The sequence below is a fragment of the Mesocricetus auratus genome, unplaced genomic scaffold (assembly GCF_017639785.1).
Source record: "Mesocricetus auratus isolate SY011 unplaced genomic scaffold, BCM_Maur_2.0 Super-Scaffold_15014, whole genome shotgun sequence".
Taxonomy (NCBI): Eukaryota; Metazoa; Chordata; class Mammalia; order Rodentia; family Cricetidae; genus Mesocricetus; species Mesocricetus auratus.
In genome coordinates, this window is record NW_024429186.1 from 62,826,790 (window position 1) to 62,852,608 (window position 25,819).

Here is a 25,819-nt window from a genome sequence, read left to right on the forward strand (position 1 = left end):
ACATTAGTGCACGAGAAAGAACATGAGCATGGAGGGAATGATGTAGAGGAGAAAAGGGAGAGAATGCAGGGATAAGTCGGGGAAATCTGAGAAGAAATGCAGTAAGTATACTTATTTGTACAATACTTTTCTTAACCACTACCAAGCAACTAAAATGTATTAGAAATATAATTATTTTTAGATTAAATGTAGGTAGAAACTAAATAAAAAAACCACCAACAGATCCTTGTAAGGCAAAGAGATAATTGTAAAATAATTTTGAGTTTGCATTACTCTCTCTTGCCGAGCAGAGAATAGATTCCAAGAAAAATATAGAAAATAAGACAAAAAGAAAGCTGCTTACTGTTTATCAGATACATTAAATTTGGGGTAGAACCTCACATAGACACTGGTTTGAGTTCCCCTACAATTGCATGTGCTGCGCTCTTTTATAAATTATCTGCTGTCTGTAAATATCGGTGTTATATGTATATATCAGCATATTGTGCCTCCGCCATAGACAGTTGTGAGCACTTATGGAATGCCTATAGCCAGACTTGTAAGGGGGCAATGACTGGGCAGCTCTCAGCGTATCTTCATTGTGATACAGTGGGAAAAAGATAATATGGCTTAATGTCAAATAACTACAACTACGTTTACATTACCACAGCTGATTAGTGGACACATGTGGGATTCAATTAAATCAATACTGGTTAGGTGCCTTACTTCATTCCTGTTGTAAGTGCAGTGATGCCTTCGTTTTGCATGCTATAACTGGGTTCATTCCAAGGGGCGTGGGACACATGAGGAAGATTCCTGCCCATCCACCAGGCCCGTAGTTCAAGAACTTTCTATTTATTGAAAATGATTTTTTCTTGAAAAGTTGGATCTACTTTTTGTAAAATTTTATCCCTGCTGACACAGTACAGCAATCCAGTCCTCACTATTGGATTGACAGTAATGTTCAGGTAACTTGTTTAAAAATAAACACTTTGAAAGTCCATCTCACACTAATGATCAAAAATCATTCTTGTGAATGCTCTTTTTAATTAATGAATCTAATCAGAAGCTCAAAACAGACAAACAAATATAGCCTCTCAGAGACCTCAGTAAAATGCGTTGAGATGGATGTATTTCCTACTCTTGTGGTGGTGGTTTGCATGAGAAATACGCTCTGTAGGTGCATGTATTAGAACACTTGGCTCACGGTTGGTCCACAGTGGTTGGAGAAGCTACAGGCCTTCAGGAGGGGAGCCTTGATGGAGGAAGCATGTCAATGGGGGCAGACTTGGAAGGTTTATAGCCTTGCCCTGTTCCCTGCTCCTCTCTGTGCTTCCTGTGTGTGGATGACAGCATGACCGACCAGTTTCCTGATTGTGCCACCAAGCTTTCCCTGGAAGCTTCCTTGTCTTCCCCACCATGATCAGTTCTATCCTCCTCGAACCTTGAGTCAAAATAAATCCTTCCTTCCATATGTCACCTTCTGTCAGGATATTTTAGCACAGCAACAGAAAAATTAACCAAAACAGACATAATCCAAAGTTGTCAGAAATCAAAAACACTTATTAGATGTGGCTCCAATGAACCCAGCAGTGGAAAATAGGGGTGTTCCTTCCAAAAATAAACTTCACGAGGACAGGAACTTCACCTATCCTGTCTCTGTTATAGACCAGAATACAAAATAGTTTGTGACATAAAACAGGCTGTCCAAATAAAATTGTCAAGTGAATTGAAGGAAGAAGGGCTTACTTGCAGTCCCTCAGATTGTTGTGGGGAGACAGACAAAGGTCATGGGGTTAAACTGCACTGTGAAAAAGCAGCGATAGAATCTCTGCCTTTTAAAGGTGTGACACTGCTCAGTTATAAAAGCTAATAGCCTCAAGAATGCATGCAGTATCAGGCAGCTGACGCAAAAAGCCGCGTTCAGTTGTCATTTGTTACCCAAGGAGGATACGTGTCAAGAAATGCCCCAGAGACCAAAATTTGAGAATGCTTGGTTCCTTGTGGTGCTGAGGATCCAAATGGTCTTTCATAGACTAGACAAGTATAATACCCTCAGAGTTGTGTTTCCCATCCAAAGTTTCTTGTATAAAATGATGTCTTTTCATAACACATCATTTGGAATACTTTAAATCATCTTCCCATGCCTGTTCAGTGTGAACACACTGTAAGGGGCTACACTGTTTAGGGGAGACTGACAGGCTTCTTCTGCACATAGTTCGCCCAGACGGTATTTTCCCCAAATATTTTAAGTCTACGTCTGGTTGGATCTATGCATGTCGTTGGAAGGCAAGCTATGATACATTATTTCATTTATTACCAGATTAGGTAAATATTCTCAACTAGGCAATTTCAGAAATATTTGGAATACATGAATTCAGAGACAGAATGAAGACTGATTTCCAGGAGCTCTTAGCAGGGAAGAAAAGAAGTTGTGGCTTAATAGGTCTGAAATTTCCTGTGAGTTTTGAAACTGTAATAAAAGTAGAGATAGCAACCATCCAATGTTGTCAGTGAACCAAAGGCCATGAAGTGGTTCACCTTAAAATGACCACTTTTGTGTGAATTCAGAAAAAGTCAATGAATTACAACAAACAAAACACCAGTTACCTTAGAAATACCAGTTTCCACAGACTGGCATGTGGGGATACAAGCATAGGACATACTGGAGAGTCACCCGAAGGAGTTACTCTCCTCACACTGGGCACGTAGGCCCGCCAGGCTGGTTACCACCCTTCTTGTCCTCTCACACCTGTCTTGGAAGAACAGAACTGGGAAACCACAGCAGTCTCAGAATCCATGGCCAATTCTGACTGTCCTAACATTTCCCTCACCCCTCCAGATACAGGAGCACATCCCAACAGTGTATTTATTTAACAACTAAAAAGCAGAGCAAAACAAACAGCCCATTGAACGCTTCAGTTTTGTCTTTTTGTGAGAGATAGGCTACCAAGAAAGAACTTTTATGTTCTATAAGCAAAGTGGCCCAGGGGTTGTAGGAAGGAATTTCACAAAAGAAAATAGAGTTCACTGCACACCTACAATGCATATACATACCCGTGCTCATGTGCATGCACACACACACACACACACACACACACAAGAAAAAAGAAAAAAAGAAAACACTCCCCAAAACAAAGCAAAACAAACAAACCCTGAACATTTTCTTCCATCTCTTCTTTCGGTATCTTCAGTTTTGACTGATGGGCTGCCCCAGAAAAGTACTGCTGTGATTACAAAGCCAAGAATAGCACAAATCATATTCTGCTTCTGTTTTAGGTTCTGGCCAGAGAGAACCTAAAACATGAGAATTTCCCAAGTGACAGCAATGGTTTTCCAGTTTTCATGAAGAGTTCTTTTGAATGTATTCTGATAAGGCAGTTGGAGAAGGGATCCTAGATGGCCTCAGGGTGGGGCTGGTCATCTGAAACCCGAAGGGATAATTAGGAGGGCTCAAACTTCCTTCTCTCTAAGGACCACTTGGAAAGGACAGTGGTCCTGAAGAGTCAAACTCTAAAACTACTAAAGAATGAGCTTCTAGGTACTGGACATCGCAGGGTACTAGAAGAACGGTGTACCCAGACAGGCGTGGAAGCTTTGGGCTACCTTCCACATCTCCTACATAGAGTGTTCCATTTGGGTATTCAGAATTGACATCTTTTTTATAATAAACTGGAAGATATGTTTCTCCAAGCTCTGGAAGCCATTCTAGAAAACTATTGAACCTGAGGAGACAGTTGAAGAGCTCAGAAGCCCTTTGTTTCATGAGAGAGAGTTGGCATCTGCAGTTGGACAGTTCTCTGAGACTATGCCCTTTCCCTCATGGGATGTGGTATCAACTCCATGTAGAAAGTGTTAGAACTGTGTTAAAGGACACCAAGTTGATATCCTGAGGTAAAAACTGTATGGGAGAAAAAATAAATAGCTATAAACATGCTATCAGAAGGCTTGTGTATAAAGTAAGGGTGTTTTTATAGAGAAGCAATGTCTTTGTGCCAATAAATTAAGGACATTTAAATTATTTCATAATTTATATATAAATCTTAAGTGTCTAACTTCCAGGTTGGTAATATTAAAGCTAGGTGGAAATAAGTCAATGCCTATAGCAATCTTGTTTTTCTTAATTCGTATAAATAACTTCTCATATTTTGTCCTTGTTTTCTTTGTACATGACCATAGGGTGATACTGTTTTGGCCACACTGTTTTCAAGCTCAAGGGATCCTCTCAACCAAGCCTTCTGAGTGGCTAAACCACAGACAACACCGCATTGTACACGGCTCCCATGTCCCTTACTGAGAACCTCCATTGCAGCACAGAATTTCTTTCTCATCCAACTTTGAATATTATACTAGAAGAAACTATAAAATAACCTATTTCTCCCAGTAAACAAACTATTCTATCTTGGCCATTGCTTTGTGTGCAAACAACTGAACCTTTTCATTCCCACATCTTAAGAGACTCAATAAGAAAAGAGTTTATTTTTCTCCCCTTAGTCACTATCCCATGCATCCTTGAACTCTCCTTCAGAATTTCGAGACAGTACCAAAGTTACAATTATTTAAAAATTAATATAAATAAACTGGGAAGTTTTTTTAGTTAAAGAAATTTCTTTCTTACTTACCTCTTCAGGATTATATAGACCTGAGACAGGTAAAAGGAAGTTCAAGAGAAAAATAACCTCAGTAAGTCAGTAGAAATTCCAAATGGACTAGAAGATTAGTGACAACTTTACCTACTACAAGGAAAAAAGTCTAAGGACAACAAACCCACATGCCATCTGGATAAAGGAGCTCCCCCAAGATAACATCTCACCGTAATTTTTAGGCTCATTCCAGTTGTTTGGTATCTTCATTTTTAGTATCAGAACTTAACACTCTTAGAGTGATAACATAAAATTCTTAGAATGATCTAGAAGAAGCATAAACTACAAGGAAAGCGTTGCCTATACACAGATGCCTGCCTGAAAAGCCACTCATCAGATAACAGATTCAGAGTTCACTTTTGTTCCGACTCTGCCCTTTACGAAATACACATGGGTGTTTGTCCCTCTGCAGTTTTGTCATCTATGGTTTCAGTAATTCAAGGTCAACGGAGGCCAAAGATATCGAATGGGAGGTTCTAGATAAAACTAGTTTATAAAATTTAAATTGAACATCTTTTTGAGTATTTAATGAATCTCACCCTACCCTGTCCCATTCTACCTTGATACAAACCATGAGCTACCCATCTATGTGTAACTTAGTAGACACTGTCATTATCTTAGCTTTTTATGCTCAAGTAACTAACTCTTGTCTCACTAGTTTATAAGAGCCTTATGTCACTAGAGTATTGATGCTGCCTTTTTGAATTTGCCAAGGAAAACCCATATAGTGCTTTGTTCGATTAAAAGGTGAAAGTTCTCAGTGAGGAAAGGAAAGCAAGGAGCTGAACATGAAGGTTGCCAAGACGTAACTGTAAGAATAAATCCTCAAACTCTGACATTGCAAAGGAAAGGCAATTTGTGCTAATTTTGCTCTCAAAACTCTAATAGCAAACGCTATAGCTACAGTGTGTGATCAATGTTTGGTTAAAAAGGAAAAGGCATTTAACATATGCATGTATAGGAAAAAAGCATGGTACTTAAACACACAGGGCTTAGAATCCATGGTTTCAGGAATCTGTGAGGGGTCTCAGAAACATATTCACAGGAAACAAGAGGGGAAGGACTACTGTGTTCATGGGGAGAGCTTTGTGTCTGTTCATTTCCATGCAGGTGCTCAGTCGGAGCCAACATTGTGACATCACTGTTCCTAATTACTCATTTTCCTTGGATGAGCAGGGTGTGGCTGTGTTTCTTCTAGAATTCTAAGTTAATGATTAAAATGCATCATTCAGAGAGAAAAAGAAGAATATAATGTTGGCAGTGTGTGTGAGTAAATTAACTACGACTCAGATTAGCATATGCTATTTTGTCTCAACGCTATCTCACCTGGACTAGTCAACTAAAATTGTTTTCCCTACATTCATAGTCTGCTTGACTCAAGGTTGAAGGTTAATTAATATACAGGTCAGCTGGTGACTCATTTTCTTGACCTAGAAGGTTTAACCCTTGTGTCTCCATCCTGTTGTACCTCACTTGAATTATACCATTGCTTTCTTACTTAGAGGGGACTAAAATGTCTCAGAGTTGCAAGGGTACCTCCCCTGAACTGTTACTATTCCCTCCATAAAAACAACTAGAGAGTCTATAAACTATCATGCGTGTTGGGGCAGTTGCTCAAAAGTTCAGAATGAATGTTCCTACCAGGTAATAAATGTTTTGAAAAAGGTTTCCAAGAGATGTTATACTTCTGATTCACAGTATAGAATCCTTAGGTGGATTAAAGATGTAGAATTGCGTTTCAAATTTTAAGGGAAAACCACTAAAGTTTCTGAAATCCCAATGTATTTTAAAACTCATCTTGTTTGGAATAAAAACACCGTGGTCCAGGGTCTTGTATTTTGGATACAAGAAAGTCCAAGTGCTGAAGGCTTCGTTCCCAGCTGCTAGTAGGAAAAGTGGATATGTCATGGGGATGCTAACTTCATTAATCGGTTCCCACTTGGAATGGCTGTAGGAGGTAGCGCCTCATTGGCGGGATTAAGTCACTGGGGGCATGTTTCTGAAGAGTGTATCTTGTCCCTGACTTCATAATGTTTTTTTTTTCTCTTCACTTCTTGCCTTCCATGAAGTTGGCCACTTTGTTCTGCCAGAGGTCCCCAGTCCTGATGCTAAATCTCACTTGGGTCCAGAAGGAATGGAACTGATTACACCTGATGTAAAACCTCTGAAACTGTAGGCCATCACAAATCCTTTCTCCCTTAAGTTTTTTTTTCCAGTGTTGTCATGGAAAGGAAAGACTGACTGATGCAACTTTCCTGAGGGTTCACAGGGAGCTTTTACATGACAGCACATTAAATTGTAGCACAAAGCACAGATATCTACAGCAAAGAAATATCCATTTAAATCCAGAGAAAATTATCTTACATATAGATTTATTTTGTTAATGCATCTAAAACAAACACAATCCTTAGGAGTTAGGGTGCATTTAATCCCTCTTTTTAGCTAAATATATCCAGGTGCTCTTAAACCCGTTGAATGTGGATACTTAAGAGGGCCACTTGCACTTGGAGAATACACTGAGTTTATAGTACAGATAAGCAAGACCCTAAGCAGCCAGCAGTGTGAATTACCTTCACCAAACCCGATGGATTCACTCACTGAAAGCCCTTACAAAGCAGCCCTTTTGACTGGTATATCTGCTGAGCTTGCATTCAGTGTGATGGAGAGCATTTTCTATCAGACAAATCCTGAAGGTTGTTATTTTTTTCTACTAATAAATTGGAAGTAATCAAGAAGACACAATTCCAGATGATCTCTACCTCTTACCAGACCCACCATATTTTTCAGAGGACTTCTCTGTAAGATATTCTCTATGTAGATGTTGCTGCTAGTAGGGACCACCAGGGGCATCAAGATCAATGCAGGTTCCTTGTGTTTACCTGCAGATAGCTTGCATGTTAGAGTGACAAATCCTTTTTCCTGCAAACCCAAAGTCCCCACCCCCCCTTCACCAAATTAATCATTTGCTTCGTTATTTAGCAAAGTGGTAGATGAGCTGTGACTCCATAAACTTTAGGAACTCATTTATTATGTTGCCTGATCAGAACTTACATTTATTTACACAGCATACCCATAAAACCTAGCTTTCATTAGTACTTGGAGGAACTGTCCTGCTCTCCTAGCTGGGGAAGGTGAAGTTGGAGGAGATAATTAGCCATGAAACAATAAGGAGGCTTGCTGGGCAAGCAGTAGTGTGAAAACAGTTACTCCTCACAAAAGAGGGGAAATTAGCTTGCTGGATAAAAAAGGAGGTGTCAGATTGAAGACTGAAAGGCCTGCCAAGAGAAGTAGATAGCTCTATGCATCATTAATGAAATTTTTTAACACTTAAACGCCACAGCTGTCCACATTTAAATGCATGTATATGCCATGTGTTTCCAAAGATTAATATGCATGCTAAAATATTTCTTTCCTCCTTAAACTTCTAGATGTTGTCTCTGTCTATTGCATTTCACCTACTTTCTTTCCAAGAATCAAAATGCATCGGCTTTCTCAGCATCATGCCCTCATTTCCAAAGCCCACATACGCCACACATCCTGGAGATGGGCAGCGTGCTCATTATATTTTAACAAACACATTATTTTACATTCATAATACCGATATTTTAGTAAACAGAAAGTTTGTTTTGATTTTTCTGCTTCACAGAGTGAAGACTTATGATGTGCGTTTCCTTTCAAAACTTCCTCCTGGAGCATCAATGCTCCCTGAAGCAGCCCCATTTTGGCAGAAATTCAGTTCTGTGCAGTGCCAAAAGAAACAGAATAAACAAACACCGCTCCATGCAGCTGGCGAGATAATTTACATATTACTGCACACCAAACATGAAGACCTGAATATGGATTAGAGCTACGGTGATGACACAAATGTCATATAGATAAAGGGAAACAAAATCCAACACATCGTTGTTTATTTTGCCACTGCTACTGTATGAGTGCTGCTAAGAAAAAAAAAAGAATGGGGGAATTGCATTTGAAAATTGGCCTCTTTTCTGTATTTGAAGTGGGCTCTTCCTAACTGTAATGCAAGAAAGGAAGCAAGCGAAAAGGCATCAGTTGGACCTCTTGTAGTATCTGGGTTTGCTTTATCAGTTAAAAATGGTTTTAATGTCTGCAGCTTGGATTAGGTGGATTAGTGATTTTACAAAAAATGTCTTTTAAAATGCAAAGCTACCTGAATTCCCATCTAGCCCTTTCTCCCGCCTTGATGATTTCAGCCCAGCACTGAGCTCTTTAATTGGGTGGAGGTCCCTGGCAGGGGGTGATGCACTAAGTAAAGACCCTGCAGGAAGCACCATGCAGTGGGTGGGATTTGCCTAGCTCCTTGGCTGATGTGCTTTGGTCCTCGTTTCTGCACGTGAAGCTTGTTGCTTCCAGTTGTCTTGTCTTGATCTCAGCAAGATGGATGTTCTAGGGAGGAGGAAATTGCTCTCTGGATATGCATTGCTGCAAGTCCTTCGCCCCCCCCCCATTCCCATCCTTGAGAAAGACAAAAGCTGTAGAAGAGCCAACAAAGGTAAAACAGGTGAGGATGATGGAGAGAGGATGAGGCAGAAAAACCATACAGGATAGTTTGCTCTCTATCACGTTAAAATGTCTTCATCCTGAATGAACCAGATAGGCTTACATGCAAAAATGCTCTCAAAATGGAATTTAGTAGCTTGTAGACCTTTAACATCCAGGAGTAATTGTCACAGCTAGTCTTGCTCAGGGCTACAAGAAAAGGGAGAAATGGGGGCTCATGGATTCCTCTAATCAGATAAATACCATTAAGGTTTATTATAAAATTGTGTTTAAAATTTAGGACAAAGAAGTTGGAAAATATTTCTCCAAGTGAAGAAAAAAAGTACTTCCTTTCAATAACGATTGGAAAATTACTTTGACTAGGCCAACAAAAAACCCTATATCCCCATAATTCCAAACTCAAGAAATGGAACTACTTAGCGGTAAGGCAAACCAAGGGAAACCCTGTCATTACTGTACTTTGAAGGACTGATCCTTAATTCGGAGGTGAATTCAAAGGTGGGACTCCAGGAAGCCAGTTAGTCACACGTGGACTCGGGTCTCTGACACTGAAAGCTTCAGAGCCCAGTGGTTCTTGGGAGGAGATATAACCTTGAGGTTGGGGTTCCTTGGTGATGTACCCTGGTGGGCTATGTCCCTGGCCCTCCCCTGTTCTCTCGGTAGCCTGGTTAGCACGAAGCAATCAGTTTTGCTTTGTCGCACTCTTCTGTCATTAGGTTTTTTGGCTTCACTGCAGGCCTAGAAACAACGGAGTTGGCTAACCATGAGCTAAACCTCTGAAACCATAAGCCAAATGAAATCTTTCCTTTTTGGAGTTTTTCAGAGTTTCCTCAGAGACACAAAACAAAACCCAACTAACACAAATGCACAAGAAAGGTTTTTTACTTGAATGGCCATTAGATGTTCTTGTGGAAAGTTATGAAAAACCTGCCATAAGCGTTTAAGTGTAAGTGGAGACAATAATGTGTTTACTATAATCCTAGATATCACTTCCAAACCCAGCTTCCTAAAATAGATCTTTGTATTGTGTTGCTTCACTCATAAAATCAAACCACCCTTATTCACACCCATGAAAACATGCCCACACACAACTTTCAATGGATATTTTTTATTCTAAATTATTGTGGTTTTTAAGGTCTTATAATCTGGTTTCTCAATTTGTAACATTCCTGTGAAGCTATCATTTACTGCAACAATTGCCTCATTCATGGTCCCTGGTCCTTGTGGCAATGCATCTTTGCTCTAAGTAGATACTCATGAATATTTTTAAGTGAATGAATGAATGGATGCATGTGAGTTGTATTTTCTTCATTTAAAGTTTTCAAAATTCAGTCATAAATTGTTCCAAAGCATAATTTCAAAGTCCCTTAGCCCTCAGAGGTGTCTCTCTCATTTGATTCTCACATTAGAGGTAGAGTTATATAATCTACCACAGTCATTTATTCATTTAAACAAATATACATTGACTAACAACTTGCTGCCCAGACACTGAACACATAGGAAGCATCTCAGAATTTTATAGTTATTTTTGTAACAGATGCTGTCATTTCCATCCCAATCTCAGTCTAGAATAATTATTGTCTCATCCATGTCAATGTTGTCTTACTGTCAGTGTATATGGCTTGGAAGTTCACTGAGAGTGAAGGTATTCTGCTTTTCTGCCGGCAAAAATCCCAGAGTGACAACCATACAACATGCACTCACAGGATATTTCTAGATTATTGGTCGTTTTATTCCCTTCTAACCCATAACCCAATGGAATCAGCAAAAAACATGCATGCAAATAGATTAGACTTTCAGAATACAATGCACACTTGCAAGTCAACAGTAATAAACTGGCAGTATTATGGCTAAGGGAAGAATATTTTTATGTGTGTTAAAATAGCTTTAGTTTTGATATCTTGAGCCTGTGGGCTTGTATCTATAATGTTTTATATACTTTCTTTTACACACACACAAAAATTGCTTTTTCAATTTTGATATTTTAATTTCAATCTCCCATGACTTAACATAATATCTTTATTTGATATTCAGTAAACTCACTCATAATGTGTTTTAAAAATTGTAAACATAATTCAGGAGAAACATCATACCTAAGTTTTAGACCTAAATGAAAAAGAAAGTCAGAGTGAGTTTGGTCTTCCTGTAGCAAGATGAGACAATTATGTTATACCCATGGCCTTTCCACTTAAGTCTTTTCTCTCAGATCAGAGTGTATATGCGACTTTAGGATCAACAGATTGGTACTAATGCTCGATTCGTACCTGTATTTCTTGTCCCCTTTCAAGTCACAACATAGAGAAAATGCTAACCCAGACTTGCATACTGGAAGGAAGCAAGGAAGTGATTGACCACTATAAAAGTCTATGTTCTTTCCAGGACACTTACCTTATAAAGACTTTAATATCTCAGCTCATGGCTAACCAGTTCAAAACATAAGAAAGAGTTCTGCACAAGGAAAAAGAGGTTTCTTTGGTTGGTTTACACATGAATATGGTGGAAAGTGAGGCAGACCACTAAGATCTAAGTGGCAAATTGGAATAAAAATGAAAATAAGTAGTAGCCAAAGACAAGTTATTACTAAGTTTTTAGACATTTGTACCATAAACATATATTGATAATAATATATGTTTATGTAATCAGCAAATTTATTGAACACCAGGTACAAAGTAAAAATATATGGCTTGCTTTAGATTATTATCAGTTATGTGATAGCAAGAAGAGATTCAGTTTGTTCTAGGAGGTAAGGAAAAGCTTTCCAAAAAACAAATGGGGTTGTAGTTAATTTTGAGAGAGTAACAAGAATTTTCTAGGAGGGAACCAAGGGCTGGATGGACCCTGAAGGCAGAATGAACAAGACTTCATGTTAAGAGGGAGCAGTCTGCACTTGAACACCTGACAGCAAGTCGAGGGTTGGACCTCCAGGGAAAGCAGAGACTGGACTAGGAACAAACCTCGACAAGCAGAAAAAGGGCAATCAGATTAGCACTTTTAAAAGATTCCACAGGCTTCAGAGTGGAGAGAAGACGAGATACGAAAAACAAACAAACAAACAAACTGCTAAGAACAAACTCAAGTCATTTGTGCCAAAGGCTGGCTTCATGGATCAGCAAGAGCTCATGGACTCTATGCAAACTAATCATTGGCCAGCGACTCTGTCAGCCTGGATTGAGGTGGCAGTAGTGCACTCAGAGGAAAGAACTCTTTACACAGTGAACCCCACCCACTAGCCGAGATGATGAGCTGGATGCAGAGGACAGACAGACGGAAGACTGAGGGAAGGCTCCGCTCTGTGCCTTTACACTACTGGAGAGCTCAACAGTGTTTTCCTTGCAATCTACACTACTGGAGAAGGATCAGTTGTCAGGAAAGGTTAAGAGTTTTCTTTTGAATAGAGTTTGAAATGCCTTGGGGAGATCTCTGGAGAGCCATAGTCCTGACTTTGTGTGTTTGGAGTTCCTGGAGCTATGGGTGGAGTGTGCTTGCCTAGAGAGAAGAATGAGATAAAAAGAGCAACTGGACTTGAAAGCCTTGGAGAGCAGGATGAATAAAGAAAGTGGGGAAGACCACTGGGCACTGTGGACCAGAGTATTCAGAGGGAAACTGGAGGTTGGGAGGTTTTCAGATGACCTCCAAGAGCTAGGCGGGAAAATTTTAGCAAACTTTTCTTCTGTTAAACAGTGTATTATAATATGAGAATTCCTCTAAGTCTAGAAAAATATAAGGAAGAAAATAAAATATGAAATATTTGACATAAGACCAGTAAACATTTTACTTAATCCTTGACACTAAAGAATGTCACTAAAAAATCAGAACTATAACACGCAAGCATGGTATGATCAGCATTGTATGCACATCTTGCTCTGCATTGTATCATACTTTCAAGGCCATAAATATTTATGAAAAATGTTAGATATTTGTAAAAGTCTACTGGAAGCATATGCTTTTGGAATATCATATTACTTCCACATTGAGGACAGATTTGTAGATAACATAAGGATATCTTCACATGAATAGCTCAGATTATCTGAGGATAAATTTTTTTCAAAGATAAATACTTTTGAGGATACTGACAGTGTTACTCCCCACATTTTTTTCAGACTAGTTAGGTTGGATGCTCAATTATGATTGACTAGCTATTTTATTTACTGATTTGCAACTTGTTTGGTCATATCCTTTGCCAAATTAAATCTGTATATATGCATATTTATACACACACACACACACACACACACACACACACACGTAAGAAGAAGATAGCCAGGCTGGTCCAAAATATTTCTGTAGTTACAATGGGATCCATCAGTGGAGGCTTGGGAAGTTATGGGCTTTGATTTGTAAAAGCAATGGAATTACAGCATATTTTTGATGAGGGGGATGTCATAATTACAACAGCATTTCAGTCATTTAAGTGAGACACACTTATGCCGAGTAGACTGGAAGAGGTGCTTGGAGGTAAGCATACCAGCATGGGATGGAATTTAAGTGACCATTGGTGACTCTAATCAGAGGGTGAGTGGTAGGGTGTACACATGTATTAAATCATTGTGAAGTACATCCAGAAGAGTCTTTATTTCAGGGGGAAATACATATATACGTGTGTGTGTGTGTGTGTGTGTGTGTGTGTAATATATCTGGAGAAGGGCATTTCCTGGTATGAACCCGTCTAGTCTTCCTGTCTTAACTAAACAAGTGGACAAACTAAGAGACAATAGGGAAGCTGACAGTACAAAGACACGGCACACCTAGAAACTGCAGTCAGTATTAGAGACTGCATCTTCTCCCTCATCTGTTATCACTACAGCAACAGGGCTCCAGGATAACAGTGGATTAGAGCTGGAAGTGATAAAAGATGCTTGAGGAAGAATCTTATGAAATCTTGAAGATAGGAGGAGAGACAAAAGCAAGAGAAGTGAGGAATTTAAAGCTTAGCACAAAAAAATTCCAGCTGTAGCTATATGAGATTCAGCTCAACTCCTAGCTAGATTAATATAAAATTGACACGGAGAGCTCATTTAACTCAGTTTCTATTACCTGATACACCATGTCCATCTTTCAATGAGTACAAAAAAAATATATACAGTATGCTAAAGGGCCAGGGGGACATCCTGAAGAGATAAGCATCAGAAATAATCTCGATATGACACAGATTTTAGATTTGCCAGAAAGTTTTAAATAACTATGTATTAAATGCTACATGTTGCACATAATGTATTAAAAACTATGTTTTAATGTATTAAAGCCTCCAATGGAGAAGTCATAACATGCATTCATGGGCAATTTAAGAAGAGACAGAGCCATCAATAAACCAAAATTAAATGCTAGAAATAAAAATTTTAAACTACAGAGAGAAGAAATTCCTTAATGGGTTCATAAATAGACTGGAGATAGCAAAAGTAACAGTGACATTAGATGATAATAATTTTGAAATCCCTAACTGAAGTGCCAAGAGATCAAGTGGATAAAGAAAATGTGTGATACAATCACAATGGGAAGTATCCATTCATAAAGAATGAAATAATATCACTTGAAGAAAAATGGCACGATCTAGAGATCATCATGTTCAGGGGAAATGAGCCACACTCAAAGACGCACGTCACACAATCATTCTCATATATGGAATCTAGACCCGAAAAGGCCCAGCTTCAAATAGAAGGGAGAGCATTTGGGCGGAGCAAAGGGGAAAGACCAGGTTTCCTTCTTTGTTCACTGTCGCTTGTTGGCATGCTTATTAAGCACAAATATATTAAGTCTGCTGCTCCAGGAAGTTCAGCAAAGGCAGACTTGTGAATAAGGTTTGTGAATGTGTTCACTGGCTTTCTCCTTTCTGTCCATTGATGTGGCCGGGGAAGCCTTGTTGGATGCTCTCATGCCTAAGGCAGTCTCCTCAGCAGCTCCAACAGCTGCTCGCGCTCTTCAGGGGAGGGCTGAGTTTCAACACTACAGACCCCGTTTCGGGAGTCATTTTGAGCATTGGGGGCCCCTCTGTGTGGTGATGTGACATCCAAACACCAATGCTCCAGGGATTTTGGATGTGTTACTTGCACCACTGGGGAAGAGTTGCCGGATGAAGCAACTACGCAAGATCACACAAGGTGCCCGGAAGAGTTGCAGGACCAAAGGGATCTGTGTCAGGAGAAGATTCTCAAACAACCGGTGCCCACTTCACTGGAAAAGATCGGTGTCGCTGGTGGTAAGGAGGATGCTGAAAACCATCCGTGAGGTCATTTCAACAGTATGGAGAAACTGATGTGGTTTAAGTGACGACTGACAGAGACACCACAAAGAGGAGAAGCTGTTTTATGACCCTTTGTGACCATGACTCCATGGGTAAGGCTGTCACCCAGAAATACCGTCTTCCAGGGAGGTGTACAAAGATGCGTAGTTTGCCACAGTGACGCAACTAATGGCCAAGCTCTAGTCATGACATTTGTATGTAATCTCATGGAAACCACTCGTTTGCCTTGAGAAATTCACTCTTCCTACTGAAAATGCCTCGATTAACATTGTGTCTTATGTTTAACATTCGATTATAATTTAAAATAATTTCTTTCTTTCTGTCTCCTACTCTTGGTCCTCTTCTTCCATCCTGGTCCTCCCACCCCTTCCTCCCTTCCTCTCACCACCTCTCTCTGACCATAAGTAGAAGCAGGAGAGAGGACATATAGACATCTAAATGCTACACTTTCATACCTTTGGAGAGAACAGTGAAAGAACCACCATTGAAAGAACTTTTTGATATTGGAAGCCTGGCTACAAATATTCTAAAGAAGGAAGCTGTTTTTGACATGTATAAGGATTTTTTTAAACAACCATCTCTCTTGTAAGTAATTAAGAACAAGTAATTACATAATTACTTGATTATGTAGCAGCAGCAAAATTTTACAGGAGGTTTCTCACTTAAACTCTAGCCTTATAAAAATAATTGCTACAAGTCAAATTTATTTTCTAAATGCAGCGATTCTTTCTGCATTTAATTTTTGTTCATGGGGAGGGGGAATCTAAGTCTATTTTTGTATAATGACCAGAGCCAGAAAAGTGCACACTTTATTAATATACCACTATGTTCAGATACCAACTTAAATACTTAGGATGACTCTTCAGGTCACAGTGTGAGAAGCATCTAGATAGGAGATAAAATTATAAGATTGCGTTCTAAAGAATGTCTTCAGTCATAAAATTGCAAAATCCTTATAGATCAGAGTGAGGATATTTTTACTTAAGTCAAAAAAGTAGCATTTAAAATTTCTTAAGTTTCAAAATGTATCCACCAATAATAATACACGGAAAGTGAGAAGGTATTCCTGAGAAACAGAGAGAGAGAGAGAGAGAGAGAGAGAGAGAGAGAGAGAGAGAGAGATTAGCATAGCTTTTAGAACCTCCTCTTGTAAGGAGCCTGAGCAGTGTAATATGTCAGGTCTTCCCTTTTATTTCATTCTTTCTCTTCTTTTTAAAATGTGAGCTAGCTCATCATTGCAGTTTTTCTTGAGTTCTTAGAACTCTAATTAAAATGTGGTAATTGGTTATGTTACCTCAATTACCATGATGCATGGACATTGATGCAAAGTGACACCAATTGAATCCCTTGGGTGTTTTACCCTGGGGCCATCCCATTTATTGTGGCCTTATTATTTTCAATTATGTGGCTAGATGTGTTGTATACTTTTCAAGGCCATTAAATGTGTATGGCTTTTCTGGACACAAAGTTCTATTCTCAGTAGAGCTCTGCAGGATCAGAGCAGAAGGACAGAAAAAAAAAAATGTGTGCGTGAAGATAAAACCCCAAACCCTCAATTCACTAAGAATTCAAAGGTACACATGCTTGAAACAAGGCATTTCAAAGGAACCTAGTTTATTTCTGTTTAGATGTGTGCTTCAAAAGCAAGAATGACTTATATGAGTAGACAACTACTGTACCTAATAAAACAGTCGTCGCATAAGAGATAAAAACTGGTGGGAAAACAGATACCAAAGACAAATTTCTTCCGTTTCAAATACTTTTACTTTTTTGCTTCCTTCTTTGTTTGTTTCCTTTCTTTCAGACAGTCTCACTGACTAGCACAGGCTGGCCTTGAAGGTACTATATAGCTCAGGCTATAATTCTCCAATCTTGGCCTCTGGAGCATAATAGTGCTATGTCACCATGCCTGACAAGATAAGATCGCTCGTGCTCTCTCTCTCTCTCTCTCTCTCTCTCTCTCTCTCTCTCTCTCTCTCTCTCTCTCTCTCTGTCTCTCTGTCTCTCTCTCTCTCTCTCTCTCTCTCTCTGTCTCTCTCTGTCTCTCTCTGTCTCTCTCTCTCTCTCTCTCTCTCTCTCCCTTCCCCTCCCCCTCCTCCCTCAAGTATTTAATTGATTTTAGTTTCTGAGAATTCATTACACAAATACATTGTATTTACATCATTTCCTTCCCTTCCTCTCCCCCCTCCCACTTCTCCTGTACCTCCAGTCCCTCCTGAATTCATAACCTCTTCTATAGACAAAAGTATTTTTGCACTGTAGATAAAGCTTTGGGCCTCTTACCAAGGCTAAGGCTAAACGAAACCATACTGAATGTCTTTCAGATGCATATTTTAAGAGATCTGTCCTCAGAATGAACATGAAAATAAGAGTAGTCTGAATCTTGACAGAATGAAGTGTTTCCCAGCAGGAACACAACTGCATTTGTGGGAATATCTGTGTATGGGGTTGTTAATTCATTCTTTGTTGTTTTATCCAAGGCCAGTCATATCCTCAGTGGTCACAAACAACTCCCAAACATTCTCCTCAAAAATCTCAGAACAAATCAGGAAATGAGCAGTGACCACAATAATACAGCATTCTGTCAGGCGTTTCTGAAATGATACCTGGATCTTCTCCAGCTTTTCTTTCTGGAAATTACATCCTCAGATAGCTCAAATTTATAGAAAAATTCTGACTTTGTTTCTATTCTTGTTTAGCCCACTGTCTCCAAGTAGTTATAACATCGGCTTGGGAAACTGAGAAGGAGGTTGCTCCCAAAGATCTTCTAAGCAATAAGCAAGGATGTGGTAGAAACTTTAAATATGTTACTTTCTATTCATTTGAAGAATGTTCAAGTACATTTTTATGATGTATTTCTAAACTAAAATCCCACGATAGACACTTTTGGTTAAGTGAACTTGATTACATCATGTAGAATGTCCTTCTGTATGCGGCAAATATGTGTTGCTTTTATTGGTTGATGAATTAAGATGTTTTGGCCAATAGCCAGGCAGAATAGAGCCAGACAGGAAATCCGTACAGGAGAGAAAGAAGGTTGCGTCAGAGAGGCAGCACATAACCTCTGGAGAAGCATGATGTGAGGTAACAAACCACCAGCATGGTGGTAAAACAAACTTAATGGGTTAATTTAATTGTGAGAACTAGTCAGTAATATGCCTGAGCCATTGGCCTAACAATTATAATTAACATCAAGCTTCTGAGTGTTTATTTGGAAACTGGCAGGCAGGAGAGAAACCTCCATTCACAATTACACTATTCTAGCGTACCTTGGCCATGCTTTGTATAATATAAATTCTTTAAAAAAAACTGTTTGTGATTCAAAAGAGAATTTTGATATATATTCTGTATACACTTAAAAATAATGCCATCTTTGTTGCTATTGCAACGTATGCTTACCCATTTTGCTGTGTATATAAGACTATCACCAGGCTTTGATATGCAAATAGTACACTGAATACTATAGTCAATTAGCATATCCATAATCTCAGAGTTTCTTTTGTGTATACATGTGTTAAGAATGCCTAAAACTTAATTTCTTAATACATTTCTTTTATGAAAGGCAATATTATTAACTACATTCCTTCATATGTTATATGTCTAGATTATTCATTCTACCATAATTAAAACTTTGCCTTCTTTGATAGACCTATCTCCATTGTCCTGTCTCCTAGCCCTGTAATCACATTCTGCTCTGTTTCTGTATACTTGCTCGTTTTCTCTGTTGCTACTTTAAGATTTCACATATGAATAAGATTGTCCAGTATTTTTCTTTTGATGTCCACTTATTTAATGTCATCAGATGTCCTCTAGGTTTCCCTACCTTGCTATAAATGTCTAGATCTCCACATAAAGGATGAATATACACATTGCAACTTCCTGTTTACTCATTCACCAGGGATAATCTAAGTTTCCATATATTGGCTATGGTGGGTAATGTTGTGAAGGACTTGAATATACAGGTACCTTAATGAGAGCATGATATATAGCCAGACAGAGATTGTGGGGTCATAAATAATTCTATTTTCAAACACTTCAAGAACTTCTGTATCACTTTCCCACATTTGCGAAAATTAACTTTCTACAGTGGCGGATTGAGTAGCTTTTGTCTGTATCCTCTTGCCTTTTTGATAAGACTTGGTTGAAATATTTTAGATATCAGTTAAGTCATGTTGCTCCTCAGTAACACTCATGTCTTCTTATGTTCATACTGATTTTCCGGTTGAGTCAGGGTGATGGAATTTCTGTCCCATTTTCTGTTTTTCTTGTCTCTTCACAGTAATGTAGGTTTTCTGTGTGGTGTATTTGTAAGCTGTCCTAGACATTTAGAAATGTCTTCTTCTCATGGTAAATTGGAACTCCTATTATGAAGAAATGTCCTTCTTTATACCTTGTGATGCTGTTTTTTCTATGAAATGTACTTTGTTTAATGTTAATTTATATAGTCTTCCACTATTTGGTAGGCAATGTATGGTGGAATTTACCCAATTTAACAATTATGTTCTTTTAAGTAGTTTTCAGTCCATTTCATTTACTGGGACTATTGATGCAGCCACGTTCAATCTTCATGTTGTCTTTAAAGCCTTATTACATCTGCCTCTTACTTTCTTTTTTTTCTTTAAATGGGGATATAAAAGATGACCCTACTTCATTTCCTTTTGTGTCTTACTCTAGCTTTTTGTTTTGCTGTATCTTTAAGGTTTTACAGGTACATATACACAATTGATCTTATCACAGCCTCCCTTTAAAGGATGCTCTAGTACCTCACATAAAATAAAAATGGTACAAAGCGCCATGGCATGTCTGCTTCCTGGCCTTTGTGATACTGTTGTTGTACATTTTATCCTCTGTGCTATAAATCCTACCATGCACTGCTATTATCTTGATTTAAACAGTCTATTAACACTTAAAGAGATTGAGATAATAGGAAAAGTGCGTCTCATTTACTCACAGTTATCATTCCCATGTCCTTTATTCCTTTGCATGTCTAGGTTTCTATTGGATGCAAGTTTTGTTTGGTTGATGTCATTCCCTTAACATTTCTAGTAGTACAGGGCAATGAATACCTTCACTATAGATATTAGGAAACTATATTTCTTTTCTTATTGGAATGCAATTTGCTCTGTGAAGGAAACTCTAGGTTATTTTCTTACACTGCTGCTTCATCTGCAGCTCTACGTTTCCCATCTCCACCATCCCTTGTTCCTGATAAAAATCAGGCAATCACTCTTCTTCTTGAAATAATCTCATTCCTCCTCTGGCTACTTTGAAGATACTGTTCCCTCACTGACTTATCAATTTGATCTTGTCTGCATTAGGTAGTTTTTTTGTTGTTACCTCAGAACACCTGATAAAGGCAACTTAAGGGGGAAAGAGTATATTTTGGCTGACAGTTTGTGAGTACTGCCCATGATCACAGGGAAGTCATGGCAGCAGGAACTTGTGATGGATGATCCCATTGTGCCCAAAGTCAAGAAGCAGAGAGCAACACTAGTGTTCAGCTTACTTCATCCTTTTTTATAAGGTCCAAGATCCCAGCCTAGAGAATGGGGCCACCCACAGTGGGTAGGTCGTTCTACCTCCGTTAACCTAATCAGGATAACTTCCTCTAAGTATGCCTAGAGGCCTGGCAATGGTAGGATATGCCTTTAATCCCAGTGCATGGGAGGCAGATCTTGGAGTACGAGGCCAGCGTGGTCTACAGAGTGAGTTCCAGAACAGCCAGGACTACACGCAGAAACCCTTCCTTTGGGAGAAATAAATTACATGCAGAGGCCCATGTCCCACATAATATTAAGATCCCATCCAGTTAATATAAACTGTCATACTGTTGTTAGTGACATTTTCTAATGTGACTGAATAGGAAGGGGACATTTTTAGTTTCTTAGAAGCTCCACGAATGGTTTTCTTCTGTTTTTTTCAGTATGTTCCTCCTGCTGGAGACCTCAGAAGATAACTTTGTTTAGCTCTGGAGCTTCCGGACTGTGGAGCCCTCTGCTTCCAGGCACCCTGAAGACTTACAACCTCCCCAAATCTCATGCTGAGCCTGGAAATGTCCTTAGTCTGAGAAAATGGACCGAGGAACCTAAGAAAGCCTCACTAGATAAGAAAAGAAGTGTTCTTACAAAGGTATTCTTATAGGATATAATGACTCTCAGAAGTATGATGACATCTTTCATAAAAAGATGAACACTTAAAATTAGTTTAGTTATAGTATATAGTTATACCAATGTCTGAATGAAAGAAATTTACTAAAAATCATGTACTCAATTATTCAGGACGTATTCAGCAATAGCTTATATATGCAAAATATATTGCAAGTCTTGGAAATACAATAGTAGAAATCCTTATGCATAATCGGGAGATGGGGGGCACATGATTAACAAGTAAATAGACCACTTGTAGACCTATGACTCCTGGCAAAGGTCACCTTCTACCTTATTAAAATACTCCATGATAAAAGCAGCCTCTACTCCTCACTCAACAGCAGGGCCAGAAGCAGGGAAACACCCCCAACATAGCAACCCCCTGCATTCACCCCATTGTTAGCCTCAGTGCACTTTCCATTTCTCCACTTCTTTCCTAAGAGTACCTTTCAGTCTGTTTTTATCACAAGCATCCTTATTTGCCACCCTCATCATCCCAAGTCCCCTGATTAGGAGAGACTTTTTCCTCTGCAATTTATATAACCTCTCTTGAGTAGTTCAAGCTTCCAACAAGCAACTTGCCTTTACTATAGACATGAGTAAAACAAACCAGAGGATTGGGAAATGGCTCAGCAGATAAGAGGGTGCTTGCTGTGCAAGCAAGAGGACCAGAGTTCAGATCCCCAGTACACATGTAGCAGTGGGTCCTGCCTATAACCCCAGTGCTGGGAGGGATGGAAACATGGGAACAGAAGGCTCACTGGGGCTTGCTGATTGCCGGCGTAGCTCTAGATTCTGTGAGACCCTGTATCAAGGGAACAAGAGAGTCATCCTCTTCTGGCTTTCCTACAGCACTCTTACCTCATACACACATGCACAAACCCTCATATATCATGTTAGTAGACACTTGTGACCACACACACATACACACTCTCTCTCTCTCTCTCCATCTCCCTCACACACTCCTTTCTCTCTTCCTGTCTCTCTCTCTCTCTCTCACACTCCCCATCTCTCTCACACACTCCTCTCTCTCTCTCTCTCTCACACACACACACTCTCTCTCCATCTCTCTCACACACTCCTCTCTCTTCCTCTCTCTCTCTCACACACACACACTCCCCATCTCTCTCTTCCTCTCTCTCTCTCTCTCTCTCTCTCTCTCTCTCTCTCTCTCTCTCTCTCACACACACTCCCCATCTCTCTCACACACTCCTCTCTCTCTCTCTCTCACACACACACACACACACAAACACTCCCCATCCTTCTCCTCCCCTTTCTCTCGCTGTCACACACACTCCTCTCTCTCTCTCTCTCTCTCTCTCTCTCTCTCTCTCTCTCTCTCTCACATACACACACACACTTGTCCTCCCTCTCCCCCACACATATACACACTCCCACAAGCAAACATCCTTTCCCTACATCTACTTTGTAGAGCCCAAGCCAGCATTCCTGATCATATGATTCATGAAAGAGAGTCAGTCTTGTATTTGCCAAACCAGTTGAATGCTCTAAAAATGCCATAATTTTTCCTACTGCCCATGGCGCTCAGTCTATCATCACCACAAAGTAGAGAAAGGTTAACAACCTTTACTGCCTTTGCAAACATTGTCAAAAAGAAGAGGAGAGAGGGAGAGAGAGAAGGAGGGAGGAATGGACAAAGGGAGGGAGAAGAAAAGATATTAAACAGTTTCACAACCTACAAATTATTTCAAGAAAAAACACCCTGCCAGGCAGTGGTGGTGCATACCTTTAATCCCAGCCCTCGGGGGATATAGGCAGGCAGATCTGTGAAGCCAGCCTGGTCTACAGAGTGAGTTCCAGGACAACAGGACTACACAGTGAAACCCTGTCTCAAAAAAAAACAACAACAACAACAAAAAAACAAAACAAAACAAAACAAAAAACAAAAAGAAAGAAGGAAAGGAAGGAAGGAAGGAAGACAAAAGAAAGAAAATTCTGTCCAATTATGTTGACTCTCTGGTTACTGATGTAATTTGGAAGTCTTAAGAAATCAGTTGAACAGAACTGGAGAGAAATCACCTCCTAGACTCCAGCACAGCTACAAAGGCAAAAGAGGTAGGTAAGCTTAGTGATTCAATGCCTTCCTGCCCAGAGTCCCTATAATAAAACATACCAGAAATGTAAATCCTAAGGCTTTGTTAAGAATAGAATTTGTAGCCTGGCGGTGGTGGCGCACGCCTTTAATCCCAGCACTCAGGAGGCAGAGGCAGGCAGATCTCTGTGAGTTCGAGGCTGGGCTGGACCGACAGCCTCCAAAACAATACAGAGAAACCCTGTCTCGTAAAAAACAAAAACAAAAACAAAAAAGAATAGAATTTGTATATGGAAACTATTTTCAATGACAAGAATTTTTACATTTGGATCCTTTGCATTCTGAACTTTCCAAATATGTAGTGTGTGTGTGTGTGTGTGTGTGTGTGTGTGTGTGTAACTTCCACTCTATACATGTGTTTCACTTATGTAAGTCAAATTTGAAAAATCGCCCTATAACTAATAGACACTGTTGTCAAGGTCACTTCAGGAATATACTTTTTTCAGTGACAGTTTCTTTCTCCTAAGAATGTGAAGGCTTCCAGAACAAATGTGTATTCTATATTATAAGAAAACAACTTTTACTCTTACATATTTCTTTCTCCTAGTAGCTGCTGAAACCTGCGCTCTCAGATCTGCAAAATTGTTAATGGGAATCACTACCCCCTACTATGAACACTACATTAAACTCTAGGAGGAAACTTGACAGTTCTCAGTAATCTGTCAGAAGACGCTGGAAGCAGTACTGATGAGGACAGGTGTACAGATGGCATTAACCCCTCATTAAACGGAAAGATAAACAGTAGATATTCAAGCAATGAAACTGTACACAGAGCGCACACACTGCTCCATGCACTCAGGGTATTAATCTATCTCCTAGCAAAATAGTTGTGTGCTTGGTGAATAGGTATGGTGAAGGAATAAATGAAAGAATTAATATCCTCAGTGATAAGAGCAACCAAAACATATTTGTAACTTTAAAAAAAAGACAATGAGGTGCACTAAAATGCATACCACTAAAGAGAGCAACTTTCTGTTATGATGAATGGAGTTTTGGTTAGTGAATGGTTATGGCTTTAGTTTGCAAGGAAATTTACACAATGAACGTACTGCCCAAGCCTGGGGGTGTGTGTTTGAAAAAAAAATCCAATTCTTCTGGGGAATGATACTCACAGATTCTTTTCCCATCTTCTTTTGTAGCCGTGTTTGCCACTGGACAGCTTGCATAACGATGGCTTCCCACCTTCTTTCAAGGTTTACAATGATCAGCTGCATGGGCTGGTGGTCCGCGTTCAGATTGCAGGTGTCCCGGTCATCCAGAAGGTGCTGGCACAGCCGCAGAATGGAGGCCACCCCTCTACGGCGCTGCTTGATCTCATGACAGAGGGACTGCGATACAGAAAAAGACCAGTTTGCATGTGTTTGTAAGACTGACTTCTGAAAGCATGAGATAATCACTTCCACCATCATTTCACAATGTAGGGATGTGCTGAGCTTCAAAAACTAGGGCAAGAAGAAGGGACCTACAATTTCCTTGAGATTGGTAGCCTCTGATACATAGATAATGAATGCTAGGGAAATAGGAGCCTGTTTCCTATTTCCCTTTCTACTGATTTGGTTTCCAAAATGGAAGATCTTGCCTTGACACCCGGGTATTAACAATGTCTCACATGATAAAAAAAATCACTTAGGTCATATGAATTGTGGATAAACAGACTGAGGGTGTTGGTTCAAGGTCAAAGGAAACACAACAACAAATAAACAAGCCTCCCCCAAATGTAATTAGTCTTATAAATGTATCCCTAGATTCTTTGGAAGGAAAAAGTTCAGTATTTTATTGGCAAAAATAAATAATACTGCAAAGAATTTTCATGTGTAAACTCTATTATCTAAAAAACAGTGGGCAATATTTCTCTTCCAATGCTTGATTAACAAAGCAATAATGTTCCTCAAACAGAAATCAAGATACTGGGTTTTTACTGCACAATTTGCTGGTTGCTCTGTTTATTTTAATGGCACTCACACCATTTAAAAAGGATATGCATGCATCAAAATTGCATTTTGCCTCTCAGAAGCATTTGTATTGCTGTGCTGACCCTAAGCTGAACGATTGAAACAAAATAGTGGGTACACATGTCTAAAAATATTATGTCCTTTCTTTGCCTACGGATAGTGTGTAAGTGATATTCTAATTCAAAGCCTTCAGGAGAAATGATGGTTATGCCCACAAACATCACTGA

At 39.4% G+C, this 25,819-nt stretch overlaps 1 protein-coding gene across 4 annotated transcripts in view; it reads right to left on the minus strand.

Moving 5' to 3' along the window:
• Akap6 (A-kinase anchoring protein 6) overlaps window positions 1-25,819 on the minus strand; it is a 441,052-nt gene that overhangs the window by 19,934 nt on the left and 395,299 nt on the right. For all 4 annotated transcript variants that reach the window (XM_040743100.1, XM_040743097.1, XM_040743098.1 and 1 more), the window contains one exon: window positions 24,753-24,968. In XM_040743100.1, coding sequence (XP_040599034.1) covers window positions 24,753-24,968 — 216 coding nt within the window. The remainder of the gene's footprint in view (window positions 1-24,752; window positions 24,969-25,819) is intronic.